At 40.4% G+C, this 17,016-nt stretch overlaps 1 protein-coding gene across 1 annotated transcript in view; it reads right to left on the bottom strand.

Annotated features, from left to right (window-relative positions):
* IPPK (inositol-pentakisphosphate 2-kinase) overlaps nt 1-14,063 on the bottom strand; it is a 34,074-nt gene extending 20,011 nt beyond the window's left edge. Inside the window, 2 exon segments of the mRNA XM_082322690.1 lie at nt 13,916-13,924; nt 13,926-14,063. Coding sequence (XP_082178816.1) covers nt 13,916-13,924; nt 13,926-13,997 — 81 coding nt within the window. The 5' untranslated portion in view covers nt 13,998-14,063.
* Between the last annotated feature and the right edge of the window lie 2,953 nt (nt 14,064-17,016).

Genomic DNA, 17,016 nt, shown 5'->3' with positions numbered 1-17,016 from the left:
TTTTGTGATTTTTACAATTTCTATCATATTTCATAACAATTCAAAAACCTTCATATTTTCAAAGTACACAAATTCTACAAACTTTCTCAGACTTTAAGAGTTCAGATAAAAATGTTTTGTAAATGTCCGAAGTAAATTAAGCCTTTCTCCTTAAGCATATTAAGAGAGTGTCTTCCATCACAGAAGTCACCTAAAGTATCTTTCTCTCAATAAAATCTTGCTGAAATTAACCATTACACTTGGCAAACACTTTTATATTAAAATCAAATTTTGACATAGTATTAAGGAACCTGCAGCCTTACTAGGCGAGACAACACATAGTCCTGCCTCACATTAGTCAGTCTAAATATCTGACGTTCAAGATATTTACTCCCACTGATGTACTTCAGCCTATTCAGATAAGATGTGGATAAAAACAACTGGGCACCATCGTAGGTAGAGATGAACAGCTCTTTTCTGAAGTTACCTCTTAGTCACCCAGTGTCTCCATTTGGACCTTTCCCAGACACAGAGGACTGCATTCTATTTAAAGCACTACCAAAAAAGTACTAACGCTCAGATTCCCTGACAAAGATAATATGGACAAAATGTCATCGTTACACATCAGGTTTATGGAATCTAAGCTTTTTCCCTACCAAATGACTTGCCATTAAAAAACCTCCCATAGCACGACAGCACCAGATATATTCCATATTTCAGGGCTGAAAGCTGTCTCTGGACAGTGCTGAGTGGGAGACAGCTGCATTATCTTCAATTACTAACATGTAGAGAAAGAGCAGGAGGGGAAAAGCAAAACAGATGACAATGTGTAACCCAAAATACTAACAAAACAAGATCCGGATTCAGACATTGCTAGTGAAACCCAGAAACACAGCCCCTTCAATATCTAAAAAGTCTCAAGCCAGCATAAATCTCATAGTTCACCTACATCTGGAAAACACTCTCAGGTAAAAGGATACTTAGCTGAATTTTGATTCAACTTGTCCTGCAAGATCTAAACAGCATGAGTGTCGCAATAACAACAAACCAGATAAATTGAACACTAATTATTATCACCTGGATTTGACAAGATTGCTGGGTGACACTTACTCTTTTTCTCTATTATGACCTACACATGGATACCAGTGCTCAGGTCTGATGAGCCTGTACGCTCCGTCTATGCAGTATGTTATTTTCACAGTGTTTCAACTGTTTGGATCCCCCACTTTAAATATTCATAAACAACTGGATCAGTGGTGGAGTGATCTGATCATCACTTGTCACCAATTCAGTAACTTGATTCTGTAGTATTTCAAGGGTGCTATAGATGTTTATCTATTAATCAGCTACCAGCCAACAAGCTTCCAACCACCACTCTGGAAAATCCAATTGCTCTCATAGATCTCACCACAGTATTTTTTCATTACCAAATCATTTCTGGAGAGGCACGCTACGATTAAATGACCAAAACAATATATGGCAAAAGAAGAACACACTGCTTGTCTAAAGATGTCAAAAGGAAACAGAGCAAAGTTCAAACAAAACTTTTCACAGATGCACTTAAGGGGGGGAAGGTCAAACAAAAACCAAACTACTATTTTCTTTTTTGGGGGGAAGTTTTCAGCTAGATCCATCCGTCTGTGCAATTCAACACACGGTTACACAAATATACTGCCACAGTACAAGGGTTAACTCATCAGATGTCAAAGATGCCAACTGCTTCAGAATTACTACCACTGAAAATACCGGTCCACATTTTTCATGCTATTGCATTACTGATTCACTCGACGGATTCTTTACTTGGAAATATCGTGGGTGGTTGTTACCATGAGGTTTTTGTCAGTTATCTTAAATGCCTTAGATTTTTTTATATTTGCAGATTGAACATCAAAGATGTAACATGCTTATCTGCATGCAAAAGAATGGCCCAAATCTAGAACAGAACAGATTTCTTAGGAGGTTGTCACTACTCCTTAGCACTTTGAGAATTAGATCAACTAGATCCTAATGCCCCCTAAATTTCATTCTCTACACACACCTCTGTAAGGCCTTCCACTGCTTAAAACCACTTCCATCAGTGCACTATTACCATCAAAGTGTTTAGCTAATTGGATAATAGTCCCATACAGACAAAAAGATGAAAAAAACTGGCTGCAAAATCAGAGAAAAAAAAGAAACCATGCATGAAGGTAGGCAAATGAAACACATGAAACATTAAGAGGCTTCCCATCTTTTGAAGCAGCAAGACAAGCTAGAAAAATAGTGAATTCAAAGGAAGAATTTTGTCTACAATTTTTTTTTTATTAAAGGCAGGCCTTTCTCTACAAGTATGTTCAGTATCCAGTTAGTGACAAAAGACTAAAAAAAAAAAAAAAACACATCAGAATATCAAACGCAACTGCTCTTACTCTCCAAATACTGAATTTAAGTGAGACCCTCAGACCCTCACGTGAGAGCACAGCAGTTTGAGAACAGATAACAAACAACATTCTTACTGGCATCCAGGACCACACTAGGGCTACAACAAAAACCATTTCCAATTGTTACAGAAAACTGAAAACAAACAATAGCAACAAGGATACTAAAACTTGTGTCTCTCAAAACACATCCACAATCGCTGGGCTGCCGAGGCGACGTAAAAGCAGGAGCCTGTGCTCTGGAGGAGCACTATCTCAGGCCACAGCGTTTTGAGACTCCAGCCTTAAGCTTAAGGTCCCATCAAGAAAGGCAAACATTTCTTTAGCACCCTATCATAAACGGATTGTTTGGGTTAAATCATAGCTGGACCTTAATGGTCGCCAATAAAGAGACAAGAAGCTATGGGAGGGGCTGCGAAAATGCACTCAGAGAAGCCACTGGCATCACAGAAACACACGGATGCGTACACACAACTCTTGTCCTAATGTATCTTGGGTTAAAATAGTTTAGTTTGCTAGTCTTAGTCCCCACGAAGGTTATCTGCAAGAATTTTTCTTCTCCAAAGCACTTACTACAGCTATTATTTTAATCTTACTTAGTGAAATCCAAAAACAAAGTAATCCTTGGTAGTTAGGCCAAAATATGCTTGGCATCAATCCAGGTACTTTGGATTAGGAAGGAGCATTATGAAACAAAGATAAAAGCTTACATCTATTTCTTTACAGATTGATGTTTGATATTGGCCTTATATTTTCCAAAAATGTCTTCTAAACTTCATTATCATAAGATAAAGCTACCATGCACGCCTCCTGAACTGGAGAGTTTTCACAAGTTAAATATAGTTGGGGCAAATGTATCATCTTGATACTCCCCATCAGAGAAAAAACTCGTTTGCATCACTGAGTTTTTTTCAAGTTTCTGTCTCTTGCTACATTATTAAAAAAATCTATGTAAGAGTTGGTGCCAGTGAAAGAAATAGAAAAATTTGTACAAAATCAATCTCAAATGCTAGTAAAATTGTTTAGAAAGATGTGTATTTTCCTTCTGCTGTTACCACCTCAGCTCACATGGTTTTAAAATAAGCTTCTGTATGAAAATATGAAGAATTAGCCTGTCCAAACATAAAGCCTAGGAAACATCACTTCAGCTTCTGCTTTTCCATATAAGCAGGTTCACATCATTTGTTATTACTCTATTATTATTCTAAACAGCATGTGTTAAGTGTTTTTGTCTCGAGGCAAAGCATTACTCTAACATCTAGTTCTGCAACTGCCCAGGATAACTAGGAAAAGATTCTTACCTAGCTGATTACCAACTTGTGTTCACATATGCAAGATCTCTTGGTAGAAACCAAGGCACTTTGGGAAGCAACTTTTTAAGTCCCAAAAGGAAATCCACCCCTCAGCCCACCCCCCATCTCCTTCACTCCACACCATCTCATAAATTGTGGTATCTAAACTCACCAGTATTTTTGTAAGCCCTATATGCAATTTTAAATCACAAAGTTACCTACCTGTCTACTATACTCTATTGTCAATACATTTCTTTTGAAAAGGCACACGATATACAAGCAGAACAAGAAAACCCGCATTTGTTTTAAAGTTGTCCACATAGAAGTCATGAGCTTCCAATCATAAACAACATGGGGGAAAACACTTTCAAAGACTAGTAACAAATCTTTCCCTGCAATTATTACTATACTATTTGTTGCAACCAATTACACACACCACCACCAACTACTACCTAAGGAGATGAAGATATTAAGTCGACTACTTTTAGAGAATGGCGCCTGAAAAGGGTCTTGAATTTCTTTATGCAGCAAAAACTGATGTTCAATTCATTGTCTTTTGCTGAACCTGAAGAGCTATCAAGAACTTACTGAACACAGATGTAAGTATGCCAAACCGTCTAGCACCATTGTAGTTATTCAATGCAACCTACACATAGTGGATTTACAACAGTGTACAGCAATGATACCTACAAAAAGTGCATTCTACCTAAATGTCAGTCAAAGGGAGGGAGAGGGGTTAAATTACACTGAACTGCTATTCAAGCCTTACTTGAACATAGTGATATGCAAATACTAATTAATGACAGTTTCAATGGTACTAAATATGAACTATGGAACTATTTTGCTGGTATTAAGCTATTTCTGCAGTAGCACATTAGAGCTGCATGCAGTATATGCCAACTAAAAAAATTACTCTGACATTTTTTATTCCAAATTTACATTCCACAACCCCTTCAATTCCAACTCTAGTTTGAGGACTTTAAACGGAAAACAGTGGTTTCCTATTCAAAAAATGGAATTTCTAGGAAGGAGGCAAATAGACAAAAAGGTGTCATCTTCACATCTCAGAAAAGATAGCTGCACAGAGAAGAGTTCCTTCTGAGAACTAATAAAACTCAGTAAAAACATACCCACTACACTGCCCAGGCACTTCAGTCAAAGCTTACCTGTATGATACTCCACACAAGATGTTTTTAAAGGTCTCCTCATCCAGGGTGTCCGCGTGCTGTGCAACATGGAGGGTTGCGGGAGATGAAAACAAACTAAGCACTAGAAAATTTTGCAGCTTTTGAATGAAGTACACATAGTAATATTGTATACAAGTATTGTTTTCCAACCCAGTTTTGTTCTGTATAAGGTGGATAAGATCACAGAAAACAAAGTGAGGAAAGCTACATTTCCTGCCAGTATAGAGGAAGTTTAGCAATTGCTCACACAAAGTGCAAGGAAGCATTCAAAAATTGCAACAATACTCTTTTATTTAGCATAGGAGTCCCTTAAGAACAATCTTATTTCTTTACATGAATAAAGAATTTCTGGCATAGCACCTGGCTTGACACCATTCAATATCTTAAACCATTATTTGGAAGCAAACACCACCACAATACTTGTTTTCTTTAGCAAAGAGCTCATCAGACTTCAGATACTCATTCCACTTTTTTCTTGCTTGCTTATGACCTAGATTCCCATGATAGTTAAGCACTAACTCAGGTTTCACTTTATAGCTAAGCTTTGCATAACCTTGCAACATGCAGATGATACTAATTCCAAGAGAATTTTATGATTGCACTAGCCATGAGTGAGAAGGAAATGTTTGCCCTTCAGCTAAGCCACCTAATAACAGTACCTGAAATGATATCAAGTGATACACCCACGGGTACTAGGTGGAAACACATACCAGAGAGAGAACAGAATGGATAAACCTATTGATGCCTGGCCATCAGCATACATTGCTACAGTCTGGGTAACACGGTACGTGTCCTTGATACCCTGGCTGTTAAAAACAAGCAAAAAAAAATCTAGCCTTTAACATTGAACAGTGTATCAAATACCTCATCCATCTGTCAAACAGGTGAGTTATACCAGCAAGAACATGGAAACACGTACTAAGCTTCCTTTAAAGTGCTCTAAACCTCCACCTATCAGCAGCATACACTTCCCAGCATTAAGCTGTCTAGTCAGCTTCTGTTATGTTCGGTAAACAAGGCGTTTCAGGAAAATATTAATAGGGAGGAAGTAAAAAGTCAAAACACTAAGAGGGATTAGAATGAAGTTAAGTAATAAAATGGGGATTTAGAACAAGTTAGTAATTCCCAGCATCCTGAACACCTCAGCTAGAAGAAACCTAAGTAAGGTTCTTGGGCAACTGTTCAATCGAATGCAGCGTCTCTGTTCCTTCCCAAGCAAAACCAGGAGGTCAGAACACAGTTATTGCATACCTCAGAAATAATACACTGAGGCAAAGAAAGCACCCACTGAAAAGCAGGCAGGGAGGAAAGAGCTGAAGGTGTGAATAAAATAGGCTATTAGACTGACCACTCTTATACAGCTTATGTGTCAGCCAAGTTACTTCCACCAAAGCAACCAACCCACTACTGCTGTCGACTGAGGGAAGACACATGTGCAGCATAGAAAAGGCAAAAGTGTAGACTTAGGAACTCCACCATCACTGCATTTAGCAAACATTTGTAACAGACAGAAAAAAAATGCTTTTTAGATAACAACTTGATCTCATCAACTGTGAAAAGCAACTCATTCAAGTTTGAGCTAGCGCAGAACCCAAACAGAAAAAGCAAGACTGTTTTTAATCAAGGCTAACTACCTCCTGAGCTCGTCTGCAAAACTGGGATTCATTTTTACGTTTTCATTGCATATAGCCTTCAGCATTCTCAAAAGTCGCTCAAAAAAAAGAAAACGAAAAAAAACCAGGCATAAAGTAGAGCTTGAATTTCCAAAGAAAATCACCAGAGGACAAGTCTGCTCCAGTACTATTATTAGGAGAAGATGATGACACCTCTGAAAAAAAGTATTCTGGGGGGTGAAGAGGAGAGTGGCATTGCTGCTGCTACAGTTAAAGTATTGCTGTCGTACTAAATTAGAGTACTAGACCTGATTCGCAGTGTTTCTGTCTCCCATCTCCTTCCACACACATGCTGCGTTTTCCTATCTGCATCTACAGAACCTAAGGCACTAATATGATAAGTTTTAATTGCTGCCTTTCTGTTCTTTCTCCTCTCTTCATTCAGCCCTGCTAGCCAGTGCCACCTTCCCTTTCACTTTATGAAGATACTACCTACACTGCACTACATTCAGAGCATTCTTTCAGTGCAGAAACCTGGTAAAAGCCAAGGAAAAAGTAAATTTAACTACACTAGTGCAATATGAAATTGAAATCCCAATATGGAATTAAAATTCTATATAGATGTTGACTCAAGCTGTTGACTTTTTGGGGGGTCAAAAAAAGCTTTGCAGCTAGTCCACAGAACTGGAAGTGCTTCCAACTTTTAATTCTTCATTTATAGTAAAAGCTTTTTAGATTGTACTCAAGTAGAGTTAGTCCAATTAGTTATGACATCTACAATCACAGTTGTACCAGTTTAGCCAAAGAACCAAATACAAACAAATACGAAACTGTCTTCCTTTTTTTCCAGTAACCATAGATAGGCATTCAAACGTCAGTTAACCAGGGTTAACACAAGGAATCATACCACTTCATACAGATCCCGAATTCCAACTCAAATTGATGATTGCCTCCTGTTCCTAAAATCTTAATTGCTGTTTACAGCAAGGCAGACACCTCTTCCTTTCTTTTCCCCTGCTGACACACCCTGATCGCATACTTGGCTTTTCAACTGGTTTTTATAGCTGCTCGCTTCAGTAAATTTGGGCAGAAGCTCCTTTACTTGCTCACAATAAATAAATAAATAAGTCAATTACAACTAGGAAAGAAGGAACAAAGCGATATATTATGTTTAGTCATCGATTTGTTTCCTTGTCCTTTTTCTAAGTAGGCAAAGGGTATGCAGGTGTGGGTTTTTTGCTAGACAATGTTTAGATACACACACCCACAAAAGAATACAATGCTGGAGAAATCAGGTCAAAGAAATGCCCTACTAACTAGCAAAAAAGCAGAAGAGGTTTTACTGGCCCTTAATCCCCATTAAAGTTCATGCTGGAATCTTGGACCAACTCATTCACATAGAAGTTTTGCTTCCTCCAGAAAATTCTACAGAACCAGATGCAAAACTCGCCCCTGTATTACATCACATAGCCTTCGTGAATCTTTTGGATACATCCAGAGCATGAAATCCATCAGAAATAAGAATAGCATAGGTTTTGAATTTAAATAGGGTACAAAGGATGCAAAAATGTTTAAGTTCAAGTCTTACCAAAACTACGTCTTCCCCATTCGTCAAAATAAAATTCAATAAATACAAGTTGCATCTTACCTTTTCTGATCATTTCTTACTGTGAAAGAACCAAGACATGCCTAACTTGGCTGTATTTTAAATCAGAGCAATATTTAGAGAAGGCCATTGTTAATAAGCTATTGTATTTATACTCACAAGGAACAGCACCTAGTTTTTCAGTGTTTTTCCCCCTACCTGAAGATTCTCTAATACAGGAATCAGCAGTCTGTTCAATATTTCTTTGAAATCAAGACATTCATAGATGTTAATTCACTATTCCACAGACATTAGGAAAAAAAACAAACAGAACATAACCAAACAAAAAACAGAACACAACTGAACAAAATCCACTTTGTAGTCAGGGATCTGGAATTTCTCAGGAACGACTTGGAAGTTTTGGGGGCAATACTCCAGTTACACTAATTTCAATAGGACAAAACAGATTCAGCCAACTCCACACAGAAAAACGATGGAAGAAGAAACAGGACATGCACATTTTTGAACTTGCACAAAATGACGTGATCAGAAAAAGTGCCTTAAGAAGATTCTCTCAGCAAGACAGCGCTAATGATCAGCATCACTCCCCTCCTGTCAAACAAGACCAAACAGGAAAGCTGCAGCTAGCTAGCAATTCTGACCATAAGCTTTTCACTCTTCCAACAAAAACCCGTGTCTAAACATACAATCTTGTTAATGGTCCTCTCTCAAAGCAAGTTTATCACGACAAAAATTTCCACTAAGAATAATTTGTCATTATTCTTAAAAACAAACAAACCAACCAACCACAGGAAAACTATTTCATATTGCAAAAGCACCATTAGGAACAATTACCTAGCCTGATTTGACACAAAGCACCCCCTCATGAGTAGAATTATTTTATTCCAAAAACCAAAACCAAATCCATCTCCCTCATATGCAGAAAGCATCTTTCTGCACACACTTTGCAGCCATTATAACGCAGCTGCTAGCAGAAGCAGCCGCAGATATAGCGAAATCAAAGACTACTGTTAAAATGCAAGATACTCCTCTCTCCTAGCAACCTCTGCTCTCCACAGTCCCCTACAAAGCCAGAGCAAGGATCAGGAAGGATGCCTGCAAAAGCAGCACTGTGGTATCTTCCATCTTTACCCATGTCTTGAAGGGGGGTGAGGGGATGGAATCACAGAGAAGAGTCAGATATTATTCACTTACTATAGGCACCAATTTTGGGAATCTTCTGCAAGGTTGATTATCAGACCTGACTCCCTCACCCAGTCTCCTTAGCTCTGCTTCATTTACCTTCTCCATCTACCCTCCCTCCCCCTTTTCTATTTCATAAGCTTACATATGCTCTGTAGATGGTTTACACATTTACTAATTAAGTCACATACCAAAACCCAAGGATATCTGTCAGAGCTGCAAGCGCTCCAAGACAAGGAGTAGATTATTACTAACTATCAAGGCATCTGAAGATACAAACCACAACCTTTTGCAAGCACACACCAAGGTTCCTCTAGACCATCTCATCAACTAAGAAACAAGCTGGGGAAAAAAAAAAAAAAAAAACAACCACCCTCCTCTTTTCTTGTACCACCTCCCAGTAGTCACCGTGAAACACAAGCTTAATGTTCAAACATACGGTAAAATGAAGCATTTGGTTACCATAATATCCCAACATGAAAAAAAAAAAAAAAAAGTAGAAATCAACTGCAGTGACGCACAGGAGGAATGTACATACTTCATCTCACAAAGCAAAAATTGGACATTGCAAGCATATGTTTCAACACTGAAAGGAAATACAAGTCATTATTTCTAGAGTTGCTTACACCACTTTCTACAAACATCTCCTGAAGCCTTCTGAAATGAACTGCTAAGTGTCTCTGTAAGAGCAAACAACTAATTAAAACGCAGAACTACAAAAGAGGATTTCCAGCTCACTTCTGAAAAACTAGGTATCTCCACCTTAGAAAGAGTCAACAGATACAAGAAGGTAACTGTTCTATAGCAGTTCCTCTGAACCCTCTCTACTGCTCAAGAGTAGAGAGAAGGAAGGAAAGCGTCGTTTAGTCCTCTTTTTACATCAGAAGCCAAATTCAACGTGGAAGGAGCGACACTCCAGTAAAAATGCAGGGAGTAAGAAGCATACTTTCAAAACCACCTGGCTGTCTGTGACAGTGCTTGGTTCAGGTTTTGTAGAGCTGTATCTGTACTGCAGAACTTTATGCATCTCTGAGATGGCAACTAAAACAAGCAACCAGACAATTCACTGGGTAGCGTGAAGGGTGGCAAATAACTTATTTGAAGAGGATACTATGATTCAATCAAATATTCAAAATTGCAAGCTATGGCCAAGGATCATACAGACACTACCTGAATGAACTTGCAGTTTTTGTGTACTTCACACTCATCTTTCCAACTGTCTCAAGCACTGTCTTCAGGAACCAAACGGAGTTGCCAGTTGTATTTCTCACTAAAATCAATGCCGTAGGAAAGCTGTCTTTGTTTGTTAGCTAGTAGAAGTATTTCAACAGGCTTCAAGACTATACAAAGGCTTTCTGACCACAATTCAGTTTCAACTTGGATTAACTTAATCACAGATGCAATAAAAACCAACAAGAAAAGCTTTATCAACAGATAAATTTGTACTATAATATTGTATGTCTTCCAGAATTTTAGATTCATCAGAACTGAAACTCTAAAGAGCCACGAAAGCAGAAGTTTGAGTATACACCAAGCAAGCAAGTAGGCGGCTCCAGAGATAACAATGGTAACTGGAAATGCTCGGCACGCCTTCCGTCTTTATTCATCCGATCACTTTCTAAATGATGGAGAACTTATTTTAATAACTCTGTAAAACTATCACTGTAAGAAGAGACAGGCAGACGAGACCATGCCCTGCCTAAGTCCTCTCTTCTTAACCGCACGAATAAGGTACAAAAATGCACTTGCAGTGATTTCAGCCACTCGTTTCAGTACAGTGTTCCGCAGGCTGTAGGAGCGCAGGCACGCAGGGAGACTCTAGTCACCGTCGCATTCTGCAGGATTAATAACCGGTAAGAGGAAACAGCTCATCAAGCAGTACTTCACAACACTTTCACCTAAACAACAGAGCATGTTCCACAGAATACCAACGTCTGACTGTCAGACAAACTTTTGTCTATATGCCACCATTCAAAGGCACTGGAAAAAACGTTTGCATGTTGCCTGCGTCTAGGGCTTATCAGCTCATCACTAGCAGAGCTATTAGTTGGGCATGTGACTTTTCTATAACCAAGTTTTTAATTTTGGTACTGTACTAACTCAGGATTAACAGTGCGTTACATTCACATCTTAAAGGGAAAGATACAACGAATGGAGCAAACCAAAGAAATAAGCATAGCCTTAAACACACGAAAGCACTATGAACTGATGATGCACACCTTGTTCCTCTTCACCCCCAATCCAGCCACACTCCACACAACCAAGAAGAGCAGCGTCCATCCAGGCTGCCTGCTCACCGCAGCCCTAACACCCTGTGCTTGATACGGGAGCTTGCATGGTACCTGTTACCAGTGCTTCAAAGAGCAGTCCTGAGGGCAGGAGTTGAAAGAAAATTCCCTGGATCTTACTTCATGAAGGGCAAAGAAGCTCATGCCCTCTTCTCCAGAGAGACAGGAATAATTTTTTTGTTGTTATCATTTTGTTTTTTAAAACTTCTCAGATCATCCAGAAGAAGCAAGAAAGAGAGGTTCAGACCTACAGAGACAGGGACAAGCCTCCTCCTCACATTCCAAAACAGTACTACTCATCCACATGCAGAACATGGAAACAAGCACACACACAGTTCCACCCTGGCCTCTCACTTACAACCCCAGCACTTGTATCTGAGCATCCATTCAGGTCTCCCTTGCCACAACCAAATTGCTGTCCCTCCCACTAACATTTTTAGGCAAAAAATGTGAACTGAAGAGATACAAAATGAAGCAAGGGCAGTTAAAAAGAAATTCATTGTCTTAGTTATGCTGCTGTTCTGTTCACGCAAACCTGAGAATGACTTGACATCAGATCACAAGAACAATGATTAATCACACAAGTATGTCCTGTTTGTAAGAGGCACAAAGTAACAATTAGCAACTAAACAGTATTCTATACGCCCCAATTTTATAAGAGTTCGCCATCAGTAGGCACAAAGCTCTAGGACAGAAGCTTTACTGGTTCAAAGCTGTCTATAAAGGAAAAATCATATCTATTTCACTTTTATTCTTTCTTAAAGTTTTAGCATCTTGTTAAAAATGGAACTGACACACTCAGCAACTATTCTGAATCTCTGGCAGACTTCCTCACTTTCTAGGTCTTTAAAGATATTACATCACTATTAATCCATTACATATTCTGATCCCGATAATTCAGTGACTCAGTATTTTTTAAACTATCTTTTCCAAAGCTAAAATTTAGACAGGAAACAAAACCATGCACTTTCTTCTTATAGCAAAAATATCTTTTAAAAAGTATTTTATATAAAGAAAGACAAGGAAGAAACAAGAGCCACAGAAGTGCTCCTCCTAAAGTTTGGAGAGCACTGTAAGATTTCCAGCATTTTCTCAGACTTGATATTTGTTAACATTTTTTACATCTAGCTTATATTTATAATTCAGAAAGCAAACATCAAAAGAATCCAGTAGTTTCAGTCATTCATTTAGACATTAAAAAAAAATAGTTCTCAGGATTCAACTCTTACTGTAGATTTTTTTTCCACAGAAAGCCTACATTTTATCACTTTGGCTTTACTGGTTTTAGATCTATGCAGCATCAAGAACACTCTTTGGCAAATCCACACCAGAACTTAAACTGAAATATAAATACATTTTTAAGGCAAAAAATAGCCACAAGTACTTTTTTAGAAAAAGAATAAAACTCTTCCAAGGGAAAACATATTAAGTAAATAATATACATCCAAGTGAGGCAAGAATACAGTAACAGCAATCAAATGAACACGTGCTTTTTAAACTGACATAGGATCTGCTTGATTGAATTTAGCTTCGTTTAATCGTTACTGCTCATCAAAATGCTGAATCTATTTTACCTCTTACTTTTTAATTAAAAAAAACAAAACAAAACAAAAACAACCAAAAGACCCCTGAAGGGTAAATCGAAGCACAGGGATGAAACGACTGGCCCGTTCACACAGAGGTCTCCAGCCCAGCCAGAAACCGAAATTATATTCTGGAGTCCCAATTCAGCACTGCAGCAAGTGTTCAAACCCTTGTCTAGAAAAAGAGTCAGTGACAAAAGGAAAAACATTCCTTCTCCAGATTTCTTTCTCCTGTCACACGCACACACGGGCATCAGGATAGAAAAGGGAAATTTTCAGTGCTTTTCCTCTCAACCCCCGCTTCCAGAAGACAGATGTCTAGTCATCGCTGCTCTCCCTTCCACTACTTCCACTGCCAAACCGGCACAAGCCGTAGGGGAGAACCAGGGGAAACGCCTGCTAATCCCTCCCAAAGGAGAGGCACGGCTTCCCCGCACGCTCCCGCCGGTACGCAAACACTCCACGACTGGAACGGAAAACTACTTCGGGAGAGAAAGGAGGGCCGGGCGGCGGGGCCGGGCGGCCGCTCCCGCCGAGGGGGAGGCCCGAGCACCTGGGGGCAGACGCCCGGGGCAGCACCGCGCCGGGCAGGGCCAGGGCCGCCGGGCACCCCCGCCCTCCCGGCGGCCTGCGGAGACCCCGGGGCGGCCCCGGCCCCTGAGGGAGCGCGGCGGCGGCGCGGGCGGCGCTCCCTCACGCGGGCCCGGCGGGGCGGGGGAGGGGCGCCCGCGCGCCGTGACCCGCCGCAGCCCCCCCCACCCCCCGCACCTGGCAGTGGGGAGACGACGAGGCTCTGGTTGCCTTCCCCGTGGTACTTCCATTCATTCTCATCCATCTTCTCCACTTCCATGCCCGGCCCGGGCCGCCGCCGCCGCGCCCCGTGGGGACGGTGCCTGCCGCCGGCCCGCCGCGCTCACGCCCCCACCATCGCGGCTGCGCGCCGCCCCGCCGCAGGAAGTCCCGCCCTCCGCCGGACCGGCCCGCCGCGCGCGCGCCGGGCGGCCATCTTAGCGCCGGGCAGCTCCGCCCGCCGCCATCGTTGAGCGGGGCGAAAAAGGAACGGTAGCTATAAACGCCCGGCAGCGGCGGTTCTGTTCGGTCGCCCTCGGCCGCGGCAGGCGGCGGAGCCCCGGGAGAGGCTCTTCAGGCGCCCCTTCCGCAGCGAGAGCGGCCCCGCGGCCTCCCCGCCCCGCTGCAGCCGCTGCCAGGCGCTCACGGCCATGTCGGCGTCATGCCCGGCACCAGGCGGCGGAGGGCCCGGCCCAGCGCCCGCCTGGCCGCCGGTTTTCAGAGGCCGCTGAGGAGAACCGAGGGGAAGAAAAGCATCTTCCTCCCGAAGCGACGACCGAGACCCGAAGTGCGTTTTATGCGTCCTTTTGTTGGTTTCCCAGATAACGTATTCGGATACCGCACGGTAGAAAAGGAGTTTGCACCTGCAACAGAGGTTACCCAGATGATCAAACACTCAAAAAGGAAGAGTGGAGTTTTACCTTTGGAGGTTTGTTTCCTGCTAAGGCTGTTTTTAAGGTTACAGATTTTTAAACAAAAGAGTAGCAGATCTTGGTGTTTGCTGCTGTAGTCAGTGCGTCTCTGAATAACCTGTGCTTCAATGCACCAGGTCTTTCAAATAGAAATGTTACAAGCATAAATAGGAAAATATACGTAACAGTCTTTAAAAAAAATTATTAAAACATTCAGCTGTTTTCCTCACCGTTATCAACACGGTTCAATATACTTTCACAAAGTGCCTCAACACCCACATATCTGTAGATGAATATACACATATATAACGCGCAGTAAATTTAAGACAAATTATCTCAATATCCAAATTCCCTATCACAAAAACAGGATTAAGTTCTAGATCCCTTAATGCAGTCACATTTTATCACTATGAGTTTTGACTACAAACAGCAAAACTTACCCTTGAACTACCATTTTAAAATCACTAAGGGCTCTCTGAAATTCCCCCTTGTCTTTCTTCCTCACAAGGCACCCCGTGACAGTAGCCAAACTGACACCTCAGAAGGTAACTAACACTTGCAAGTTTTCCTCTGTATAGTGAATATTTGTATAATTTGGATAGTAGCCAAATTTGACTCTGTATTACAGTCAAAGCAAAGAGAATGATGCCTTTTTATTTTTAAAGGAGTGAGAAGATGCATCTAGAAGCCTGAAAATAAAACCTGCATAAATCTGTAATGAGTCATTGATCCTTTTTTAAAATGTGTGGTGCTGTAACTTAAATAATTTATAATTAATTTGACTAGAACTTTAAAAAGAAAGGGGTTTAAACAATTATTTTTGTCAAAATACTGATTGATAAGCACTTAACTTTTTAACATTATCCTATATGTGCCCACATGAAAAAGGAAATGTAAATCCCTGCTCCTTTGGCCATTTAATAAAGATTAAAATAATGACAGAAGGATGTTTAAAGTATGTTTCTGTCACGTTCTGTGTTTGCAAAGTTTCTTTATGTTGTGTAACAACAAATGGATATATAAAACATATGAGAATTTACCGCACTATCCCGACTTACCAAAAGTGTTATAAAGAAGTTTCACTCAGGACTGCGGGTAAGATTGTGGTATTTATGATACTTGCGTTAAAAATGAACTGTACTTCAGAGAAATAGTATGTGGACACTTACTAGGCTTACATGGAGAAATACAAAAGCAAATAATATCAACATATTGTCTTGCAATGGCAGAACTAATTTGTCCCAATTTTAAAAAGAACTCTAGTATAACAAGTCAATTCATTTTCTATTCTTCCATACTTCTGAAAAATGTGCATCTAAAGAGGGGAAAAAAAAAATAAAGTAGAGGCTCTGAGTGCAAGGGTAAACACGCTGAGAACACCCGAGTTCTAACACAATCCCTCTCTTTAGCACGTCACTTCCCCTGTCACCTTTTCCTCCTGCATTCCATGGCGCAGAACTACCACTTGGGCACATGGTGGGCGTGTTCTGAAAACGCATTGGTAAAACTTGGAAACTGGAGGGACAAAAGCCTATTAACTTATTATTTCTCTCTGTGTTACCAGTTTTTAAATATTACTCATTTCAGGTATTATCTACGATGTGCTTGAACTGAAATATCTTAAGCTTTTGTGGCATTAATGACATTGAAGGAATGGAATTCCACCAACATGGCTATGTCTTGTGGTGTAACTACAGCTTGTTTAGACATGCCTGGATTGGTTTTAATTAGGTACCTTGAGGACTGCTAGCACAGAGCTCAGCGACCTTCAAAATCCATCTGAGGATCTCAGTAGACAACCAGGTGTTCTATGGTATTTTAGTATGTAAATAAGCTAGTTTAAAACTGCATCAGGAATGCATAAGGTAATCATACCTTCAGTCCCACAGCTCCAGTTAATCCCCTCACCATTTCCTTTTGATGTAACGTGAAGGAGTCAGGAGAGCACCACAGGCCTGAAATACATTTCTTTTTCTCTGGGTCCTGTAACTGCATCAGGTGGCTATGCTTTACGTCACAATTCCTGTTTCTTGGGACTCTTCAGTGTTGGGCATACAAAAAAAATTAAGGTAAATAAGCTATTGATTTTAAATCAGTGGGTATACTATATACTTAACTGTGCAGATATTCTCAAATAAAAGATAAAGTGCCCCAAGATCACAGATCATATGACATTAAGAGTAAGCTAGTAAAATACTGACACATAAGTCTATTGTCAAATAGATTTGCAACTAAAAATGAGAAGATAGCCATCCTGTCGCTTTACATGAAGAAGACAGACAACAATACATTAATATAAAAATTCTTCCCACCCTATCTTCTGTCATCCCATGTCTGTAGTTTTTGCTTGTTTTTAAATGGCATTTAAACTATAGCACTGACTTCACA

This window comes from Platalea leucorodia, assembly GCF_965183815.1.
Source record: "Platalea leucorodia genome assembly, chromosome: 9".
NCBI classification, from domain to species: Eukaryota; Metazoa; Chordata; class Aves; order Pelecaniformes; family Threskiornithidae; genus Platalea; species Platalea leucorodia.
The sequence above is the reverse complement of the archived record's forward strand: the minus strand, read 5'-3'. Positions and strand labels throughout refer to the sequence as shown.